The sequence below is a fragment of the Chiloscyllium punctatum genome, chromosome 19, assembly GCF_047496795.1.
Source record: "Chiloscyllium punctatum isolate Juve2018m chromosome 19, sChiPun1.3, whole genome shotgun sequence".
NCBI lineage: Eukaryota > Metazoa > Chordata > Chondrichthyes > Orectolobiformes > Hemiscylliidae > Chiloscyllium > Chiloscyllium punctatum.
The window spans coordinates 69901087-69924457 of record NC_092757.1 but is presented as its reverse complement, the minus strand read 5'-3'; the positions used below and the strand labels follow the sequence as shown (position 1 = coordinate 69924457).

At 43.2% G+C, this 23371-nt stretch overlaps 1 protein-coding gene across 1 annotated transcript in view; it reads left to right on the top strand.

Moving 5' to 3' along the window:
* LOC140491454 (apoptosis-inducing factor 3-like) overlaps positions 1-23371 on the top strand; it is an 87176-nt gene that overhangs the window by 5399 nt on the left and 58406 nt on the right. The window contains exons 3-7 of the mRNA XM_072589629.1: positions 2255-2364; positions 4888-4997; positions 13448-13492; positions 13606-13687; positions 17234-17346. Coding sequence (XP_072445730.1) covers positions 2255-2364; positions 4888-4997; positions 13448-13492; positions 13606-13687; positions 17234-17346 — 460 coding nt within the window. The remainder of the gene's footprint in view (positions 1-2254; positions 2365-4887; positions 4998-13447; positions 13493-13605; positions 13688-17233; positions 17347-23371) is intronic.

Here is a 23371-nt window from a genome sequence, read left to right as displayed (position 1 = left end):
ACCACTAGTAACTGAACTCCAGGATGAACATTTCCCATCAACCATTACTCTCTGTCTTCTTACAACTTGCCAATTTCTGATCCATACTGCTAATCACCCTCAATCCCATGCCTCTGCATTTTCTGCAATAGCCTACTGTGGGGAACCTTGCCAAACGCTTTACTGAAATCCATATACACCACATCAAACACTTTACTACATAGGCACCAACAACATAGGTGGGAAAAGGGATGGGGATGCAAGGCAGAAATTCAAGGACCTAGGGTGGAAGCTTAGAGCTAGAACAAACAGAGTTGTTATCTCTAGTTTGTTACCCGTGCCACATGCTAGCAAGGTGAGGATTAGGGAGAGAGGGCAGTTGAACACGTGGCTGCAGGGATGATGCCAGAGAGAGGGATTCAGATACCTGGATAATTGGGACTCAATCTGGGGTAGGTGGGACATTTACAAAGAAGATGGTCTTCATCTGAACTAGAGGGGTACCAATATCCTGGCAGGTGCAGGGTGGAGGGGCCTATGTGGACCATGACTTGGGGGTTTCTCCCCCTCCCCCTTAAGGGGAGACATCATACATACTGGCACCTGGGAGGCAATACACCAACCGTGAGTTTCACTCGTTCCCACAGAATCTCCTCTCTGTTTCCCCCTCACTATGGAGTCCCCAGTGACTAATGCTCTACTTCTCTCCCTGCTTCTCTTGTAAGCAAAAGGGATAGACTTTATGCCAGAGACCTGTGCCCCATTGCATACCCATGGTAGGTCACCTCCCCTCCCCAACAGTATCCAAAACAGTGTACTAGTTACTGAGGGGAACGGCCACAGGGGATCCTTGCATTGTCAGCCTGTTCCCTTTCGGTCCCTTGACTGTAACCCATTTACCTTTTTCCTGTATCTGAGGTGTGACTACTCCCTGTAACTTCTCTCAATTACTGCCTCTGCCTCCCGAATGATCTGAAGTTCATCCAGCTCCAGCTCCAGTTCCCTAATGTCGTTTCTGAGGAGCTGGAGTTGGGTGCACTTCCCGCAGATGAAGTCAGCAGGGACATTCTGGTGACTACTACCTCCCACATTCTACAGGAGGGACATTTAACTGCCCTAACATCCATACCCACTGTTCTGAATTCCCAAAGAGACTATTGGGGAAAAAAAAAACTAGTAGCCTTACCAAATCAGTGCACAGATTTTGTTTTTGGTTAGAGGAGGAGAATGGGTGAGAGACACTAACTAAATGGTGTTTCAGGTCAAGCAATCACCCAAACATACTACCTCACTTACTCAGCCATCCCGTGTCCGCTCCTGCTCAGTGTGCGCTCCACTTGTTCATGAGGTAAGGTTTTATAGAATTTACCTTCCCGGTCGCCCCCTGGACCTCGCTGTCACCGCTTCTGCTGCAAAAATACAAAAAAACTTACTTCCTGTTATCATGACTTTGGATATGCATTTAATTTAAAGTTTAATTTTGACCATATAAAGTTTTATAATTTAAATCCTTAATGTAAAGTGTTGACCATAATAAGGCAGTCACAACCCATGGCGTTTGGATGGTGTAATGAAACAAATCTCTGAAATTTGTCTCCCAATTCCACCATCATATTTGGTGCCGTATGAGCAATAGAATGTTTGTCAGCTGACAATGTGAAATGCTGCAGCTTATTAGAAATACAAATAATCATTGTGTGCACTGGTGATGTACGGACATTGGACAATGAGAAATCTATCCTTTAATCTCTGAGAAATCAGACCATAGCTAGTCTTGTACTATGCACAATAACACATCTCTAGAGTGAGAGATGTGCTTTAATTCTCAGAGTGAGTTATTCATGATGCTTTTTTTAAAAAAACTGTTTGATTAAGAGTGATCTATAGTTGTTAAGTTTTGCACTTTGTTTAATTTATGTTAACTGCTTCACAACGTGGTAAAATTGTAGAACGCTGTGCAATTGTCTGACATTCTTCTTTTATGCATTGAAAAGTTTAGATAATTGCACATGATCATTTAGTTTCCCTTCAACACCTAACTTGTAATCAGAAATATGAACTTGAAAACCTACCATTTAAGTTTTCTGTGAAAAGTAAAAGTGTGCATTATATTTGAAATTGATTCTTCCAGTCAATTAATTTAAATCCTAATTTCTGAATATGCAAGGATATATAATCCTGAACTGGTTTTACTGTTGCTTAAAGATCTCTTCCAGTGATATTTAATATTATTTCCTGTGTTTAAATTAGTTTTAACTTTTTCTGTGCCACACAGGATGCGTGAAATTGAAATCAACAACCACAAGCTACTTCTTATCAAAGCTAATGGAGAATTCAGTACCATAGGGCATTTGTGCACTCATTATGGAAGTCAGCTGGTCAATGGTAAAAATATTGTATTCCATGCATATTGTTTGTAATGCTACAAATAATTTGTTTGTTAATGAACTATTTATGAGGCCAATCATTTTAAAATACATTATACAGTTCATGGGTGTTGTGACTTGTCAGTGATCTGGAATCAGGATCAGAATTCGGGAACCCTGGATGACAAGAGATATTGAGGCTTTGACCCGAAAAAAGGAGGTATGGCTCAGGTACAGGCAGCTGGAATCAAGGGAATCCCTGGAGGTTATCTGGGATACAGAAGTTTACTGAAGAAGGAAGTCAAGAGGGTGAAAAGGGGGCTGAGGTAGCCTTGGCTGAGAAGATTAGGGTGAATCTAAAGAGGTTTATTAAATATATTAAAGGAAAAAGAATAACTAGAGAGAGGACGAAAGTAGATATGTATGTGTAGAGCCGCAGGCGATAGACAAGGTCCTCAATGAATTTTTCTCCTTTGTGTTTATTGTGGAGAAAGAAATGAAGCCTTGGGAACTTTGGGGAAGTTAGTGGTCATATCTTGTGGACAATCTATATCACAGCTTCACAGCTACCTGATGAAGGAGCAGCCTTCCGAAAGCTAATGCTTCCACATAAACCAGATGGACTGTAACCTGGTGTTGTGATTTTTAAGTATATCACAGTAGAGGTGGTGTTGGATGTATTAGAATGTATGAAGGTGGATAAATCTCCTGACTAGATATATTGAAGAACACTGCTAGAGATTAGAGAAGAAATTGCATAGTGGTTAGCTGTTGGTGAAGCCCCAGAAGACTGGAGGGCAGTGAGTGTTGTGCTCTTATTCAAGAAGTGCTGCAGAAGAAAACCTGGAAGTGTAGACTAGTAACTGGTGTGTAAGTTACTTGAGAAGCTTCTGAGAGATAATATATACATGCGTTTTGAAAGACAGAGATTGATTTGGAACAGTCGGCACGGCTTTGTACATGGGAGATCATGCCTCACAAATTTGTTAGAGTTCTTCAATGAATTGACCGGGAAGGTTGACGAGGACAGAGTGGTGGAATGTGGTCTGTATGGATTTCACCAAGGCATTTGATAAGGTTCAATTAGGTAGGCTGCTCTGGAAGGTTAGATCGCATGGAATCCAGGGGGAGCTGGCAAACTGGATACACAATTGGCTTGATGGTAAGAAGCAGAGGGTAATAAGGGAAGGATGCTTGTTGGACTGGAGGCCTATGATTGATGGAGTACCTCAGAGGTTGGTGCTGGGCCCATTGCTGTTTGTTATCTATATCAACGATTTGGATGAGAATGTGCAAGGCATGACTAGTAAGTTTGCAGTTCACACTAAAATAGGTGGTAGTGTGGACAGTGAGATAGGTTATCAGAAATTGCAGCAGGACCTTGATCAGCTGGGGAAGTGGGTCAAGAAATAGCAAATGGAGTTCAACACAGATAAGTGTAAGGTCTTGCATTTTGGAAAGTCAAATCAAGGCATGAGTTTCATGGTGAATGGTAGAGCCTTAATGAGTGTAGTGGAACAGTAGTGGAGTTCAGGTTCATCGTTCTCTGAAAGTGGAGTCACCGGTAGATAGGGCAGTGAAGAAGGCTTTTGGCACACTGTCCTTCATCAGTCATGGCACTGAATATAAAAGTTGGGAAGTTATGTTGCAGTTGTACAGGACGTTGGTGAGGCCACCCTTGGAATATTGTGTTCAATTTTGGTCACCTTGCTATAGGAAGGTTGTTATTAAACTAGATAGAGTGCAGAAGATTGTACAAGTATGTATGAGTTATAGGGAATGTTTGGACAAGCTAGGACTTTTTTCTTTTGAGAGTAGGAGTCGGTGGGGGTGGAGGGGGAGATATCATAGAAGTGTATAAGATCATGAGAATCATAGGGTGAATGCACTCAGTCTTTTTCCCAGGTTGCAGAATCAAGGACTAGAGAACATCAGTTTAAGGTTAGAGGGGAAAGAATAAAAGGGCATCTGAGGGGTAACTTCTTTACACAGAGGGTGGTATGTATGTGGAATGACCTGCTGGTAGAAGTGGTTGAGGCAGGTATATTAACAACATTTAAAAGGCATTTGGAGAAATACATGGGTATGAAAGGATTAGAAGAATATGGACCATGTGCAGGGAACTGAGGTTAGCATAGGTGGACATTTTGGTCAGCATGGACCATTTTGAGCAAAAGGGCCCGTCTCCGTGCTGTAGGACTCTGACTCTAAATAGTAAAATTGTTTGCAGTGGTGTGATTGAGAGAGAAGTATTGGCCATCACACAACACTCTGAATATTAAAGCTCTTGTGACAGATCAAACAGACACAAAACCTAAATATACTGCTACATCTGAGAGACTTCACACCTGAAAAAACAGCACTCTGTCAGTTCTGCACAGGCTTGTCTGCTTATGCTCAAATTAATTAGTTGATTAACAATTTTATGACCCAGATACTAGCATTTTACCAATTGAGTCCAATTTTATTCTCTGAAATACATGTTGCTTGTTTCGCTTTTACCAGCTGTTTCAATATATTCCCCATCTTCTTGCATCTTTAGGAGTTCTCTCACGTGGAAGGGTTCGTTGTCCAAGGCATGGTGCTTGTTTTAATATAAAAACAGGTGATATTGAAGAGTTCCCCTGTGTGGATGGACTACAATGTTATAAGGTACAATTTGGATTGCTGCAATGATTTGGATAATTTGTATTGAAACTACTTATATTTAGTGAACATTTTAATCTAATAAAAATTTGCAGCCAACATCCAAAGAATTGAATTGTAAAGTAATGCCATTTATTTCTTCATGATGACATGCCATGCTGACACACTTGATGATTTTAAATGCAGAATCCATCTGAATATTGTAGGGATGGGATCAAAGAGGTGATAAATGGTATATCTCTTTAGTGATGGATGGTTACAGCTCTACATGGCCATAGAATATAAGATCATATGGCATAGGAACAGAAGTAGATTATTCAGCCCATTGAGTCAGTTCTGCCATTTAATAAGATCATGGCAGATCTGATAACCATCAACTTTCCTGTCTCTTCCTCATAATCCTTGATTCCCTTACCAATTAAAATCTGGCTATGTCAGCCTCAACTATATCCATAGAGTCATAAAGATGTACAGCATGGAAACAGATTTTTTTAGTCCAACCCATCCTTGCCGACCAGATATCCAATCTAAACTAGTCCCATTTGCCAGCAGTTGGTCCAAATCCCTCTAAGCCCTCCCTATTCATATAACACCACTCTTTGAGTGAAAGTTTTGCCCCTTAGATCCCTTTTATATCTTCCCCCTCTCACTCTAAACTGATGCCCGCTAGTTCAGGATGCACTGACTCCAGGGAAAAGGCCTTACCTATTTACTTCACCAATGCCCCTCATGAATTTATAAAGCTCTATAAGGTCACCCCTCAGCCTCTGATACTCCAGGGAAAACAACCCTAGCCTATTCAGCCTCTCCCTAAAGGTCAACCACCTTTCCCACCCCCACTCCCAACCCTGCGAATATCCTGTAAACCTTTCAAGTTTCATAACATCCTTCCTATAGAAGGGAGACCAGAATTGCGCACACTAGTCCAAAAGTGGACTAACCAAAAGTGTACAGCCACAACATGACCTCCCAACTCCTGTACTCAATACTCTGACCAATAAAGGAAAGCATACCAAATGCCGCCTTCACTATCCTATCTACCTGCAACTCCACTTCCATGGAACTATGAACCTGCTCTCCAAGGTCTCTTTGTTCAGCAACACTCCCCAGAATATACTTTGTGATCCAGCCTCAATGGTCCTCTGTGGTAAATAACTCCACAAATTCACAATCCTCTGAGAGGAAATTCCTTCTTATCTCTCCTCCTTAAATGTGTGACCCCTTATTCCAAGATTCTGCCCTCTTGCCTGAGACATTTCCATATGGGGAAACAACCTTTCCTCATTTACCCTGTCAAGTCCCCTAAGAATCTCATATGCTTTCGCAAAGTGACTGCTCATCCTTCTACCTTCCAATGAGTACAGACCCAATTGACATAAACTCTCCTCATTAGACAGACCCCCAGTACATAGTGAGCCTTTTCTTGACTGCATCCAATGCCAGTATTTCTTTCCTTAGATAAGAGTTCCAAATCTATCCACTACATTCCAGCTATGGTCTGACCAGTACCTTGTATATTTTGAACAAAACCTTCCTACTTTTATACTCTATTCCCTTTGAAATAAAGGCCAACGTTTGATTTGACTTTCCTGGTAACTGCTGAACTTGGATGCTAACTTCTTGCGATATGTGGACAAAGACTCCCAAATCTCTCTGTTCTGTAGCTTTCTGCAATCTTCCTCCGTTAAATAATACTGCACTCCCCTATTCTTCCTGCCAAAGTGCATAATTTCACCTTTCCCCACATTATAATCTATCTACAGACACTATGTCATCTTCTTTACTTGCCTTTCAACCTATTTCTATGTCCTCCACAGTACATTCACTTTCTTCATTCAAGACATTAATATACATTGTAAAAAATGTGGCGCTACATCAAATGCCTTTCAAAAATCTAAATATATTATGTCTGCTTTTACTCCTTTATCTATCCTGCTTGTTACCTCACTCAAATAAATAGTTGAGATTCTCTTGATAATCATTACCATAGCACAAATTAATCAAACTTTAAGTAATGGAAACCTTTTGCAAAGCAGGATCATTGAATGCATTCAGGGAAAACTTTAGATTCACACTAAAACTTCCACTGGTTTTAATGTACGAAACAAGCTAACTTTGGATCTCTAGTGGAACAGAGAGATCTACTATCATGGAAAACTTGGAATTAGCTGGAGAGTTCTAAATAATGACAGATTGATTTGTTTACTCGTGTCTGCGTGGGTTTCCTCTGGGTGCTCCGGTTTCCTCCCACAGTCCAAAGATGTGCAGGTCAGGTGATTTGGCCATGCTAAATTGCCCGTAGTGTTAGGTAGGGGTAGATGTAGATGTAGGGGTATGGGTGGGTTACGCTTCGGCGGGGCAGTGTGGACTTGTTGGGCCGAAGGGCCTGTTTCCACACTGTAAGTAATCTAATCTAATCTTTGAGCATAATTTATTTTGTAATCATATGACCTATCAATCATAACCCAATCTAGATCTGACTTCATTTCAAATAGCTTAACAACAGGTAAGTATTTGATTCTGTCAGGCTAATCACAAAAGCAATTACCTGTAAAAAGTTAAATTTTATTATAAATTTTTGTCATGAGGTAGACAAAAGTCAAATGTATATCTAACATTATTCCAGGGCAAACGCTTTACATAGAGTCATTGAGTAATACAGCACAAAAACAGACCCTTTGGTCAAACTCACCTATACTGACCAGGTATTCTAAACTGATCTAGTCCCATTTGCCAGCATTTGGCGTATATCCCTTTAAACCCATCCTATCCATGTACCAATCCAGATGCCTTTTGTTGTAATTGTATCCACCTCCATCATTTCCTCTGGCAGCTTGTTTCATACATATACCACCATTTGTGTGAAAAGGTTTTTCTCTAGGTCATTTTTAAATCTTAAACCTATGCCCTCTAGTTTTGGACTCCTACCTTGGGAAAAAGACCTTGGCTATTCACCCCATTCATGCCCCTCATGATTTTATAAACCATGATAAAGTCACCCCTCAGCCTCCGATGCTCCAGGGAAAGTAACCACAGCCTATTCAGTCTCTCCCTGTAACTCAAACCGTCCAATCCCAGCAACATCCTTGAAAATCTTTTCTGAATCCTTTCAAGTTTAACAACATTTTCTACAGCAGGGAAACCAGAACTGAATGCAGTGTTCTAAAAGTGGCCTAACTAATGTCTTGTACAGCCGTTCACAAGTACTTTAGAGGATCACTACGGAGTTCTACCATTTATTCCTAAGTCAGCTATTTGTTACAGAACTACTACCATGAAGGGAAACTTTCCTGAATTAATCAGTAATGTTTGATTCTAATGAACTAGATGATAACATGCATAAATCAGGAAGACACTTCAATCTTTGCATTCTCTTATGAAGACAATCGCTGAATCTTAACAGAAATCAACTGCCATTTTTGACGAGTTTCCTGGAGGCAAAGTCTAACAGGTTTTCTCACACAATCTTCCCAAATGTGCTTCATTGTCTATGCACCATGCCCCTATAGTGCTGTGCTTGTTGAACTCTTGCACTCGTCTTAGTAGGAAGTATGAATCATTGCCAGGACATACAAAAGTATTTCCAGTAAGGTGGCAGTGGAGTAGTGCTTCTGAGCCCAGTGCTTGTCCACTTTGTCTGCTTTTCATTTCGTTTCGATTTATTTCTTGCTTTTCTCTTTTTTTCCTTATTTTCCTCTTTTTTTTATTTTACTTACCTTTTTTTGTTGAAGAGCTCAGGTGTGGTGATGGCAAGTGACGGTAGCACAGACTTGAGGGGCCCAGCACAGACTCAAGGGGGCCCAGAAATACAGACTTGTAGCAGTGATGTTAGAAGCAGATTTGGGTTCCCAGCAGCTTCTGCTTTGATGAAGTGGTCTTAGTGCTGACTCATGGTTGCTGCGGCAGAGGCGAGTTTGATTAATCAGTGCAGATTAATGGAAGCAGAATCTGCAGCACTGCATTGGTGAGGTGGGTCTGAACCGGATTTATGGTGGCAGCACAGTCAAATATTGCTGGCAGTGGCATTGGTGGCACCTGCATAGGCAACATCCAGCAAGGTGGCTCAGTGGTTAGCACTGCTGGCTCTCAGCACCAGGATCACAGGTTCAATTCCAGCCTCTGGCAACTGTCTGTGTGCAGTTTGCACATTCTCCCCTTGTATGCGTGGGTTTCCTCCGGGTGCTCCGGTTTCCTCCCACGATCCAAAGGTGTACAGGTCAGGTGAATTGGCTATTCTAAATTGTCCATAGTGTTAGGTGCATTAGGCAGAGGGGGTGGGTTACTCTTTGGAGGGTCAGTGTGGACTTGTTGGGCTGAAGGGCTGTTTCCACACTTCGGGTATTGGTGGAAGTGAGGTGGCGCTGAAGACTGGTGACTTTTGTTGCATCGGCAAAAGGAAACTCATGCCAGGCCACCAGGCCCATGACCCTTGGCAGAGCACTTAACAAGAAGAACTGTAATGTTGAACACTTTTTTTATTTCTTCATTCTTCTGCCTTTATATTCCATGTTTTGGTTTATTTTTCTGTTTTTTTTAAGATGGCACTGGAGTGGGGTGACACGAAACAACACTTTTTTCACTGTATTTTGTAACAAAATATGTGTGACGATAAATAAATCAAATAAATCCTGGGATCACTTGTGCAACTGTCATATTTAAAAGCAGTCGAAACGTTGTGCACCCAGTCTCATACCCTGCCCAGTTTATGGAGTTGGTAAGACAGGGGGAAATTGGTAATCTGCTTTGTGAACAGGGCCTTAAAGATTCTATGGATGAGTTGGTGTGAGGGAAGGCCATTACCTTCCCTCAGAACCAGCAGAGGAGGCCACAATATCAAATTCTGCTGTCGCGTTTGAGGTTGCCTGCTATCAGTACAACCAGGAGGACTGCCCAATAATACCGGAAGAATCTCAATAACCTTCTCTGCTCAGTGAAGGTAAGTGCCGCCACCTTTTCTCTGTTACCTCTCAAATCACTCTCTCTCTGCTGCTGCACCCGTCTCTCATCAAGACTCATGGTCTAAAACTCTCACTCATTCAGCATTTTCTCTCTCAACCCAAACATGCCCATCACAGCTAACCCTGTGTACGTTCTGCACTATCTCCTCATTCACTTCATATACCTCACCACTTGCACCAGAATTGACAATGTTCCATCTGCTTTCATGCAATTTGTCCCATCCCAGGAGATAACATTGTACAATTGGGCAGAGAGAGAGCCAGGATGGACATTAGGGCATCTAACGTGCAGCTCCTTACCCATCACTTGTGGTGCTGGCCAGTGAGGACCGAGACTGTTCAGGTATTGGTGTGCTATCTCTCATTCGTGCCACTGTGAGTGTATACTTAACATGCCAGAACTTCTCCCGCCTGTTCGCAATGCTTTCTCTCTATTGTCTCCTGTTGGTATCTGTGGTATCAGCACACTGAGGAAAAAGCATCAGATCCTTTGGAGGATGCATCAGCAAGACTGTCTCCTCTATCCTCCACCAGCTCAGATACTGACACCTTGGTGGATACTTTACCCAGATTCGAGTTAGGAACACGTAGTACTGAGCAGTTCACTGTCATGTCTTGGCAGCTGGCCAAACACAAAATGTTTCTGGCACTGCTGGAGCCAGGCATCTGCTCAATGCAGGACTGGAGAATGCCCCATGGTGTTGACCATCAATAACTTCATCAAAATGCACAAGGAGACATGAAGCAATAGGCAGGTTTATCGCAGCACTAGGCAAGCTGACATAAAGTTTGTTCGACTGCACCAATGCAGTTGGCACAATACTACTACTTCTGACATGTGGCTGTCCAGCTGCCGTTATAGACAAGTTGGCAGCTCCCTTGAGAAACTAAATACTGGACCCTCTGTTTCCTGGATATAGACATGGAACTGCACACCCTTATTCCAGCCGTTGGTGCTCAGAACCAACAGCCAGGTGACAGAGATACGACAAAGGGCACCTGGCTGAGATCAAGGTAAGGAGACAGTGCAGTGGCAGTAGGCCTCTGGACAGAGGAGAGGCAACGTATAGTCTCCCTTGAGTTTCATGTCTGGATACTCCAGGGGTGATACTCCACTACACTCCACTACTGCTCCTACCCTCCATCCTGTGGAAAGTCAAGCCAAAGTGGTTAAAGCTGGGCAGGTCAAATTCAGCATGTCTGAACTTTCTAGTCCAACCTCACTATGTAACACTTCATCTGTACATTTGACCCACTGAGTCCAAGGGATATCGAGTCAAAATGCCCAGACATAGAAGTGCATTGCTTTCTTGCCTTCGGCCATTGAAATCAGGCTGTGCTGACTGTTGATGACTTCCCCCTCCTGCATTGCCCCTTTCCCTTCCATGCTCCCGCACTCCTCTCTTTGCCCCCCCCCCCCCCCCCCCCCATACATGTTGAGTTTCACTCTTCACAATAGTTAGCTCATCTGCATCCCTGTATGTTGCCATCAGTCACCCTCAGCTTCCCTCCTGTAGCACTGGCCCCTGACAACTGCTCCATGACTTTTAGTGGATGGAGCTCCAGGACTGGCTATGGCCCACCCCCTTGCGTGACTTGGACAGAGTCCTGCCTGGTCTGTGTATAGCTTCCCTACTGACATACTGCAACTCTCCAGCTCGTTGCACTGGACCCACTGGCCTGACCATGGCTTACCTCTGGACTGTGGGGGGGTATAGACCCTGATCCTGAACACCCTAAGCAGATGACTCACTGTGTCTAAACTCCTGGACTGACATTGGAAGCTGATGTTGACTTAGTTTGCTGGGTCCCCCTAACTGAAGGGTGTCTCCTTTGACTTGACTGAGAACTAATGCCCTTAGATTTAGAGGCACAGCCATTTTGTTGATGTGCACGCAGTCCGTTTGCTGCCTGTGAGGCTGGCACATGGTACTGGCATGAATTGACGAAGCATGGCAGGATGCTGTGAGCATCCAGCTGGGTGCAGTTAGTGAGTGCTAAAGAGAGCAAACGAGGATCCCTGAGATGCACCCTGGCTGAATCCATGAGTTGGGTGCCTGTGCCTGCATGCAAATGTTCTTCCTGCAGTGTTGCAATGAAAGATGGCAGTGCACTCCAAAGTGCAGCATTGAAATGCAGGAATGTCTTGGAAGTGAATCAGAGATGTGCCATGCAGGTGTGGTGAGGTTAGTACATGTTGCATGTCAAACTGTATGGACAGGGGTTGCATGTCGTCACTGCCCATGGAGATGTTACTGTTTGGTGTCTCGGATGGAGGCCCAGAGGAGCAAGTGGCAAGCTAAAGCCACCAACTAATTAACCACACTGAGTTTCATGTCAGAACCTATCACTGTTTAGTTTCTTTTATTTGGGTAGCAGAATGAAAAACTGCATATTAATGGTGTGATTAAGTAATAATGAGATGTTATTGCATGCAAATTGGCCTCTCGCTGTTCATTAGTGTCTTTTCTCGTTGTGCAATACTTGGGTGGAAATGGGATTTTTTTATTCTCAATGTTGAGAAGTTTACATGTGATTCTTCCAATTTTCTCATGTTGTTCAGGGGCTGGGAATATTCCACCCACAGTCTTTTTCTGAGGCACAGGTCCATGTGTGATGTCTGCTTCAGCTTCACTCAAGTGGCCATTTCTTATGTACAAACCTGTGCAATAAGATTGAGGAGATGTGTCAGGTGTTACAATAGGACTAATCCCATCCCCATGCAATATCCACACAGGCTCTGCTTAGCAGAATCACTGCAAGGCAATCTGGGGCACGAATCTCAGATGATTAAATTATTTTCCCACTCCTGATGATTTAGGATGTACAGATCAATTGTCGTGTACCACTACTATTCTAGTTGATTAGTTATTTCAGCATAGATGTTCGATTTAATCTAGATGGTAGTCAGTAATTAACAGTAGATTGGATTGACATCATTTCCATGATTTTGAGAGCTACTGTTTGTGGCTCTTATAAAGTGTGGTTGTGCTGCAAGATCTGATGACCTATGTGTCTCAAACTACTCGCTCATATTGCTTTCAGATCAGACCAAGCTTTGCCAGAAAGTAAATTGAGCTTGAATCCAATCTGTAACTGTGAACCAAGTGTCTTTTGATGAATGTGAAGGACCATAAATCTTGGGTCCCCATTTGAGACTATCTTTTACAGGAATGAAAGAGCATTCACAAGCAGCATCAATGATATAAGGCTCAAATTTTCCTTCATGTTTTCTGGAATGTGTTGTTCATGTAAAATGTAGTTTATACACTCATCAGTCATTTTTTTTCTTGAAAAAAATTGACTTTCTTTTCATTGCCCTTCATTATTGGTTATCTGGGCTATGAAATCCTAGCACCCCTGAATAAGTCCAGCTAACAAATAAAATAGATGAATGCATTTTCTTAAACTTTGATATAATGCTAGTATTATGCATGCAATAAATAAATCTATTCATTTCTAGTAATCTTAATGTTGTTTGTCTTTCGATTTCTACAGACTGAAGTCCAGGATGGCAAGGTTATTATATTCACAACTACCTCAGTAAGTTTCCGTGACTCATGGCACACTTTGGGGAAAAAAAAGATTGGATTTTATTATCAATTTGTATGTCCACTGGTAAACGGGATTCATTATTTTCTGTGTGTTTTAAATAGGCCTTGGACATAAACAAAAGGACCCAAAACATGGTCACTCGGTCACTAGTGAATAAAGATGTCATTCTTCTTATAGGTGGAGGTAGGTTTAGTGTCTCAATTTATACGTTGTATTTTTTGTTACTTATGAAGTGAAATAGTTTCCATTGTTCATGACCCCAAGACTGCAATGGTCTGCCTTGACTGACTTGCGACTCCACAGGTGGTGGAAAAGCACAACCAGTCGGGCAGCATCCGAGGAGCAGGAAAGTCAATGTTTCGAGCATAAGCTCTTCATCAGGAATGAGGGGTGGCCCAGGAGGGCTGAAAGATAAATGGGAGGGGGTGGGGTGGGGCTGGGGGGAAGGTAGCTGGGAATGCGATAGGTAGATGAAGGTGGAGGTGAAGGTGATAGATCGGAGAGGAGGGTGGAGCGGATAGGTGGGAAGGAAGATGGACAAGTAGGACAGTTCAAGAGGACGGTGCCGAGTTGGAAAGTCTGATCTGGGATAAGGTGGGGGGGGAGGGGAGATGAGGAAACATTCCCCTCATTGGGGAGACAGGACGTCAACTTGTGGAATGTTTCAGAGAACATCTCTGGGACACCCATACTAAACAATCCCATCGCCCTGTGGCCGAACACTTTAACTCCACCCCCCCCCCCCCCCCCCCCCCCCCCCCCCACTCAACAAGGACATGCAATTCCTGGATGTCCTCCACAGCCAAACCCTAACCACACGCCTGGAGGAAGGACACCTCATCTTCCACCTTGGGACTCTCCAGCCACATGGGATCAATGTGAATTTCACCTGTTTTCTCATTTCCCCTCCCCTCACCTTATCGCAGATCCAACCTTCCAATTTAGCACCTCCCCCTTGAACTGTCCTACCGGTCCGTCTTCCTTCCCACCTATCTGCTCCATCCTCTTCTCTGACCTATCACCTTCACTTCCACCTTCATCTACCTATCGCATTCCCAGCTACCTTTCCCCCACCCCCATTTCCCCCCCCCCCCCTCCCATTTATCTCTCAGCCCCCTTGGGTCCACCCCCTCATTTCTGATGAAGAGCTTATGCTCGAAATGTCGATTCTCCTGCTGCTCCGATGCTGCTGTGTTTTTTCCAGCACCATGCACTTTGACTCTGATCTCCAGCATCTGCAGTCCTCACCTTTCTCCTGACTTACTGTGGACTGTAATACATAGTCAGCAGACCCAAGTTATACAGCAAATAACATGCTAGAAAATGTGTTTTCACTTAATGTTGATGATAATGTTGGACTTAATAAATTTCTAAAATGCAAGCATATTAACCCAATCAAATGTGATAGGATAAGCCTCACACCTCTTGGCTTGGTGAACTCCGTTTATTTATCCTGCTGCTGTTTGCCTGATATTACTTTGCTCCCTCACAATGTTCCTTGAGAGTGTACATGTGTGTAGCTGCACAGATCCAAAAATGTTCTGAGCAATGTGGTGAACAGGCTGCCTGGAACAAGGAGCACAAGCAGAGGTTGGAGTTATGCATCAAATCCCAACCACAAAACCATGAGTGGCTGGAGAGAGAGCATAAAAAAAGATGAAACTGTAATTGTTGTCGCAAGCATAAGAGAGAAGTGAACAGTGATTGGAGGACTGGATTAGGGGTCAGAGGAACTATGTCTGCAGGTCAGTTGCGTGTGCTGAAGAGTGGCAGGTGAGTAATCAGACAAGGCCTAAAAGCCTCTAAACATCAAATGCCCAAAGTAATCCAAGTTGTTCAGTGAAAGATTATGGGAGAGAAAGATTTTGTATAACTCCCCAGTAATGGATTAGCTTTTTTGTCATTCACCTGTAGGATGTGGCCAGCAATTTCTGCCCATCTTTACCTGTCCTTGAGAGGGGTTGGTAAACTACTTCTTGAAGCACTGCGGTCCAGTTGGTGTAGGTAGATCCACAACGCTATGAGGGTGAATGTTCCAGGATTTTGACCCACTGATGGTGAAGGAATGACGATATATTTCCAAGTCAGGCTGATGAGTGACTTGGCGTGGGAACCTACAGGTGGTGATGTTCCAGTCTATCATTTGCCTTTGTCCTTGTCGACAGTAGTAAGTTTAGAAGGTACTGTCCAAGGAGCTTTGGTGAATTTCTGCAGTTGATCTTGTAGATGATATATACTGCTGCTACTGACCATCAGTAGTGGAGGGAGGGCCTGTTTGTGGATATGGTGCCAGTCGGGTGAACTATTTTTTTCCCAGATGATGTCATGCTTCTTTGATATTGTTGAAGCTGCATCCATCAAACAAATAGTATTTCATCATACTCCTGACTTGTGCCTTGTGAATTGTGGACAGACTCTGGGGAGTCATTAGCTTACATGGCTAATCCAGTTCAGCTTCTGGTCAATGGTAACCCATTGTGATGTTGATAGTGGGGGAATTCAGTGATCATAATGCTATTGACTGCCAAGGGGCAATGATTAAAATCTCTCTTTTTCAGATTGTGATTGTCTAGCACTTGTGTGGTGTGAATGTTATTTGTCCCCTTCTCAGCCTAAGCCTGGATATTGTTTAAGTCTTGCAGTATTTGGGCATGGACTGATTCAGTATTTGAGGAGTCACTAATTGTGCTGATTATTATGAAATCATCATAATATTTTGACCTTTATAATAGAAAGAAGGTCACAAGTGAATGGCTGAGTATAGTTAGGCCTAGATCGTAACACTGAGCTGAAATTAGGTCAGGAGCTGAGTGGCCTTGGTGGATCTCAACCTGAGCATCGGTGAGCAGGTTATTGCTTCCTGCACAGACAACAAAATTATCAGAAGAGTTTTTAACGTGTCAGTACCAAGAGCATTCAGAGGAGAAAAAATGTTTGTTCAATAAAGGTAATATAAGTTGTACTGAACGGCATAGAAATGTGGCCAACCTTTGTACTATCCACCCTTCAATAGCATTTACATTTACTTCATAGATTCCTTACTCCCACATTACAGGTTAAGACCCTCTGCATTGAGTGTCAGTGGTTGTACTGGGTTTCCCTCATGTGTGGATCTCACCTCTTTCCCCATACCAGAAAAAGATTGAATCTGACAGAAGTAGGAGCAAGCCGCCACATCCAGTTCCTGTCTGCCATTTTTGAAGATTGGCAGAGTCAACCTGACCATACAAAAATCCTATCGTTTATTGTACTTTCATGTACGTTGTCAAGAGGCAGTAAGAAGTTGCTAAATGCTGCTCATGCTCTTTTTTTATTTCCCGTCTAGATGCAATTACTGCTCATACTAAATTACTCTGTGTTTTGCATGTTAAAAATTCATTTCTTATGTTCTGCACCATAGTAAATTGCAGATCCTTGTTGTCCTAAGGGAAGTTCTGTAAGTGGCTACTCATGTCAAAACAGAAAAGCATAAGCAGAGAGAGCAGCTCTACCTTGTACTTAAGAATCTCATTGTGGCTGGTTTCAAAATAATAGTAATTGTGGCTTAGAAGCATTTTCTGCTGTGGGATCAAACAGCTAAGTAAAAAGAGGCTGATGATTTTAAAAGAAAATGATTTAATTTTTATTATACTTTTTACAGTAATATATTGCAGTTGAAAATATAGCTGTCTTTTAGAGATATAGAAACAGTTTCAATCCACATTGTTGTATTTTTGTTTCTGCCGTAAGGTCCAGCTTCGTTAATCTGTGCAGAAACTCTTCGCCAGGAAGGTTACAGAGGACGTATCATAATAGCAACCAAAGAAATGCACTTGCCTTATGATCGTCCGAAACTCAGTAAGGTTAGTAAGATAATAACTCGTTTGTGGACCATCGATGAACAATAAGAACGCACAATAACATCATGTTTTTGTTATTAACTCTGTTTTTAATAAACTTAGATTTGTAACACAGGTTAAAAGTGGGCGGCAAGGTGGCACAGTGGTTAGCACTGCTGCGTCACAGCACCAGAGACCCGGGTTCAATTCCCACCTCAGGCAACTGACTGTGTGTGGAGTTTGCACATTCTCCCCGTGTCTGCGTGGGTTTCCTCCGGGTGCTCCGGTTTCCTCCCACAATCCAAAAATGCAGGTTAGGTGAATTGGCCATGCTAAATTGCATGTAGTGTTAGGGGCAGGAATCAATGTGGGGGAATGAGTCTGGGTGAGTTGCGCTTCGGTGGGTCATTGTGAACTTGTTGGGCCGAAGGGCCTGTTTCCACACTGTAAGTAATCTAATCTAATATAATCTATACAACTGGAATTGTGTTTGAAAAATGACAGACGAAAGAGGTAATATTTGTTGTGGAACGATGGTTAGAAACCAAATATTTACTTTCCTTAATGAAATTGGTGACAAACAGAACTTGTGTGCTTTTGGGGTGCTATGACTGTCCTGTGAGTTTTGAAATGCGAGTTTTGAAATGCAAGTTTTGAAAACATGTTCTTGTGGGCTAAATCCCACCAGATGCTATTTTGATACTGATACTAGCATACACACAGTGATAGTCGGTTGGAAATATGCAGAGAAAGCAGATTATGGCATCACTCACCGTGCAGTGCTGATTTGTAGAAGATGTCAGTGTTGAGTTGGCCATCGTTGATGGAGATGGAGATGTCCCGGAAGGGGAGGGAGGTGTCTGAGATGGTCCAGGTGAATTTAAGGTTGGGTGAAATGTATCGGTGAAGTCGATGAACTGTTCAAGCTCCCCATGGGAGCACGAGGTAGCACCAATGCAGTCATCAATGTAGCGGAGGAAAAGATAGGGAATGGTGCCAGTGCAACTATGGAGGATAGACTGTTCCATTAAGACAATAAAGAGACCAGCATAGCTGGGGTCCATGTGGGTGCCCATGGCTACCTCTTTCATCTAGAGGAAGTAGGAGGATTCAAAGGAGAAATTATTGAGGATGAGGACCAGTTAAGCCAAACGAATTAGTGTGTCAGTAGAAGGGTACTGGTGGGAACATTGGGAGAGGAAGAAAAGGAGGGCTGGGAGACCCTGATCATGGTGGATGGAGGTGTATAGGGACTGAATGTCCACGGTGAAGATGAGGTATTGGGGGCCAGGAAAACAAAAGTCTTGGAGGAGGTGGAGGGCGTGGGTGGTGTCCAGAATGTGTGTGGGGAGTTCCTGGACTGGGGGGATAGGACAGTATCGAGGTATGTGGAGATGAATTTGGTGGGCAGGAGCAGGCTGAGACAATGGGTCGGCTGGTGTAGTCAGGCTTGTGGATCTTGTGTGGTAGATAGAACTGGGTGGTGCAGGGTTCCTGAACTATGAGGTTGGAAGCTGTGGTTGGGAGATCCCCTGAGGTGGTGAGGTTGTGTACAGTATGGGAGAAGATGGTTTGGTGATGGGGGATGAGGTCATGGTCAACGGGGCACCTGACTTCAGCGGTGTAGAGGTCAGTGTGCCAAACTATCGGTGCACCTTCTTTATCCACTGGTTTGATGGTGAGGTTAGGGATGGAGCAGAGGGAATGGAGGGCTGCATGTTGTGAGGGTGAGCGGTTGGAGTGGGTGAGGGGGGATGGACAGGTTGACGTGGTCAATGTCCCAGTGGCAGTTGGAACTAAAGAGGTTGAGGGTAGGTAACAGACCGGCACGGGGTGCCCAGATGGATGGGGCGTGTTGGAGGCAAGCGAAGGGGTCCTTGGAAGCTGGGCAGGAGTCTTGATAGAAAAAGTAAGCTTGGAGGCAGAGGTGGCTAAAGAAGTGTTCGACGTCACGACGCATATTGAACTTGTTGTTCCGGGAGCAGGGGGGATGAAGATAAGGTCTTCACTGAGGACTGATCGGTTGTCCTCACTGAGGGGGAGGTCTGGAGGGATGGTGAAAAGGCTTCCTGATGAAGGGCTTTTGCCCGAAACCTCGATTCTCCTGCTCCTCGGATGCTGCCTGACCTGCTGTGCTTTTCCAGCACCACACTCTCGACTTTAATCTCCAGTATCTGCAGTCCTCACTTTTGCCCTGTGCAATGCTGATTGTCAACAGCAGCAGTATCATTTTGGAGCTCCATGCTGAGCAATGTTCTATTTTAACTTTAACTATGCTCAACTGAACACCAACACTGCAATCCTCTGTGTGACCCAATCTCCTATAAGAACTATGTATAAGGATCATCATTCCAGATTAATTGTAGATTGATTTTTCTCCTCACTGTTGCTACAAGTGTTTAATGCTCTCATTTGTTTCAAAAGTCTACAGGGAGTAATGGGCAGTTGCTGAAGGACCTTTTACCCCCAGACATGGCTGTATTAGCAGTAGTCCCCTTGCAATATAGCGTGACTTTGAGAATCACAAAATGCCATGCAAAACTGGGTAAGTTAGTGGAAGAGACTGAGGATGGGGGAGAGGCAAAAATGCAAAAATTCCTAAAATAAGAAATGCATGTCCTGCTCATACTGGGCTTCCATTTTCAGGTATAGCAGATGAGTTGGTCTAATTTGCATCATTTCTAGGTTTTACTGTTTTGATGTCGTCTTCTGATGCAGGAGGCCATAGCCATCGGGGTGTTCAGGAAATAATTTTCTTACCTGAACCTCCATTAGAAACATAATACCAGATATTTGCCTTTTTGTGAGACTGTCCTCCCTACCTGCTATAGCCACAATGAAACCGCATCAAGGCAAGGACTGTCGATCTAGTAACTATGAAGATAACTGTGGTTATGCATCTGGCACCTTCCAGATTGAATCTGCCAATTTATGCGACATCTTCCCGTTTTCTTTCCACTATTGTGTGAAGGAAGTCTCTATTCAAAGAGAGCTAACTACATTTCATTCGAACATTGCCAGAACAGGCTTTAGAAGCAATATGCACTGTCGGCTGCTAATTAATAGGAAGGACACGGGCAGAGTGGCCAAGTGAAGGAAGAATGCTGCCTTGAGAGAACAGGCCTTTGCACAGTGGAGACATTACCAACTCCATTCTATCCATTCCCCCCAACCTCACCTTCCATCCCGCCCCATCTCCCTAAATCACTATTGTGAATATCTCAACAATTGAATAATGTGTTGGAGGTCATGTTGCTTTATTGCTAAGACATCCCATGAGCTCCACTTGTGCACTGTAATCTACAGCTGTGTTGGTGGCATTCTGAGCTGCATCAGCAAAGCTGAGCTCATGTGGAAGCGCCTACTGCAGAAAGTACATGTTTGGTGGCTGTCGCTCGTGCTGTAATGAAGGTTGCAAAATTGACAGTCAGCTACTCAGCATGATTGGATTCCCAAGTGGGTAAACAAAGTTCCATGATCAAAAAGGTAAACTCTAAGTTTGTCACAACTTGTGTGCCTCTTAACGTTGATTTGAGACATTGATGGCCAGCTTCGCAATGCTTCAGACATTTATTTGTACGTACATCTCTGCATATTGCTCCTTTGAGATACAGTGATGATTTAAGCAGTGTTACAATTGTAGCCAAAATTGACCATAAACATTCAGTTTTCATCTTTTGACTTTAACTGAGACTTTCATGAATTAAAAATGATTTTTAAAAAGGACACTTCTGAGGTAGTAGGCTTCTTTGACCACCTGACAAGCTCACTTAACCCAATGAATATAAAAAAGCTGGCTGCCTTGGAATTACCATTTTAATCAACAGGCACTGAAATTCAGTGAGAAGTCAAGAAATTTTTATCTCTTGTTTAATACAAAATTGCCCGATAATTGCACATACTGAGAGATGAAAGGCTACGTACAAGTGTTCTGCTTAAAATGAAACATGACATATTAACGGCTGCACTTGAGCAAAGAAAAAGCATATTTATTACCTGCAATGGCTGTGTTTTTGTGTGTGGTGTCTTTTTATGGGGGGGGGGGGCTAGTGGTTGGGGTGGTAGGTAATCATTTTCAATAAAGAAAATCTTGGAATTGGCTGTCCTTCATTTTTGGAGAAACTGAGGACTGGAGATCAGAGTCGAGAGTGTGGTGCTGGAAAAACACAGCTGTTTAGGCACCATCCGAGGAGCAGGAGAATCGATGTTTTGGGCATAAGCCCTGATGAAGGGCTTCTGCCCAAAACGTCGAATCTCCTGCTCTTCGGATGCTGTCTGACCTGCTGTGCTTTTCCAGCACCACACTCTCGACTCTATCCTTCATATTTGATCCCGTTATACTGAGATTAATGTAACAACTAAGTTCTAAAATTAGTTTAAAGTAAAACAGTTATTACAACTGCCTGAGAGGAATTTAATAAAAAGGGAGAGCTGTGACCCCTCTTCAGCTGTTTGTAGCAGGTTGTGCTAAGGCTGTATTTGTTGTTGATGGTACGTTGCATTTGAAGATTCATTCATTGGTGTTAATAACCTGTGTGAGGCTATTGAATTTCTTACACCAATACAATAAGGCCATCGAGGGTCAATGCCTGACGTCCATGACTATGTGCTCCCACTTGTTTGGCTATTCACGGTTTTAGTAAACAAAGTCTATGATTTGCTGTTGACCCATATAGGTGGCAATGTTTAGATTATATTCATTACAAGGGAAGTTTGCTTATGATACAGCACTTGAGCAGTGGTTTTGAAGGTATGGTTAAGAGTTTGAAATGACACTTATACAAGGTTTGGTGCAAGGTTAGGTCTTGTGACTCCGAGTATCAGTTGTTTCTCTTCTGTTGAAGCTGTTATCAGTGTGGCTGTGGCAACACAAATGGACAGCTTTAACACTGAAGACATTTGGCAACTTTACAGTTTATTGATTCTGTTTGGAGTCACCCTATCTCCACCCCACCCAATCCTGAACAAAGGTGCAGACTTCCTTTTTCTCCTTATCAGATTCCATTGAAGGTGCTATCTTAGTTCCTATGGGAACATAACTAGCTTTGTTTGCTATTATGTTCTTATTTCTGTTGCTGTTTCAATTTACTTAGGGAAGGAAAAAGTAATGTGGCTATCAGTTGTCTAGCTTCCCCCAATTTACCCACATTTTCCTACTGTTACTTCAATTGCAAAGCATACTGTTTGTGAGATTAATGCAAAGATCAGACAAAACATAAAACATACTGTTCGTTAGATTGATGCAAAGGTACAACAAAGTGTGTGTGTGTGTGTGTGTGAGAGTGAGAGAGAGATCTCCACAAGTACAGAGTAGAATATATAAACAGGCAAAATTACTGATTATGCATTTACTCTAATAAGCAATCAGAAAATAAAGGAGGACTCCATGGAACTCAAAAAACTGGGTGGAATCCGATGGGCGTTTCAGCAACATAGGCAACGACAGGTTGTTTGGCAGAGTGTGGTGATAATTGCAGTGAGGCCCACTTTGATGTCAGGAGCAACTCATGTTATCCCTACAGTGTGGAAGCATGCCACTCAGCCCATCGAGTTTACGCTGACCATCCAAAAAGTATTCCACCCAGACCCACCCTGTCCCTGTAACCATGTATTTCCCATGGCTAATCAACCTAACCTGCATATCTTTGGATTGTGGAAGGAAACACACACACACACACACACACACACAATGTGAAAACTCCATACAGACAATTGCCTGAGGGTAGAATCGAACCAGGGTCCTGAGGACTGTGAGGCAGCAGTGCAATCCACTGACGGTTAACTTTTATATTTTTGGTGCAATTTCTCAATAGGGAGTGACAAGATGCCAATTGAGAGGGATTAAGCTTGTTAAATGTAAGTGCACAACTTGCCTCGTAATATTTGACCTTCCATTTTACCAAATAAGCTCGATGTAGGGAAAACCTGACCAGGAAACCAGCATGGGTATTCAGCAAATTCAGCTGGCTGAGTGATCCCTGCTGCCTGTGACCAAACCGTAGCCCAGAGCTTGATCCATGGGCACCAGCCCCATGCACCCACTGACATT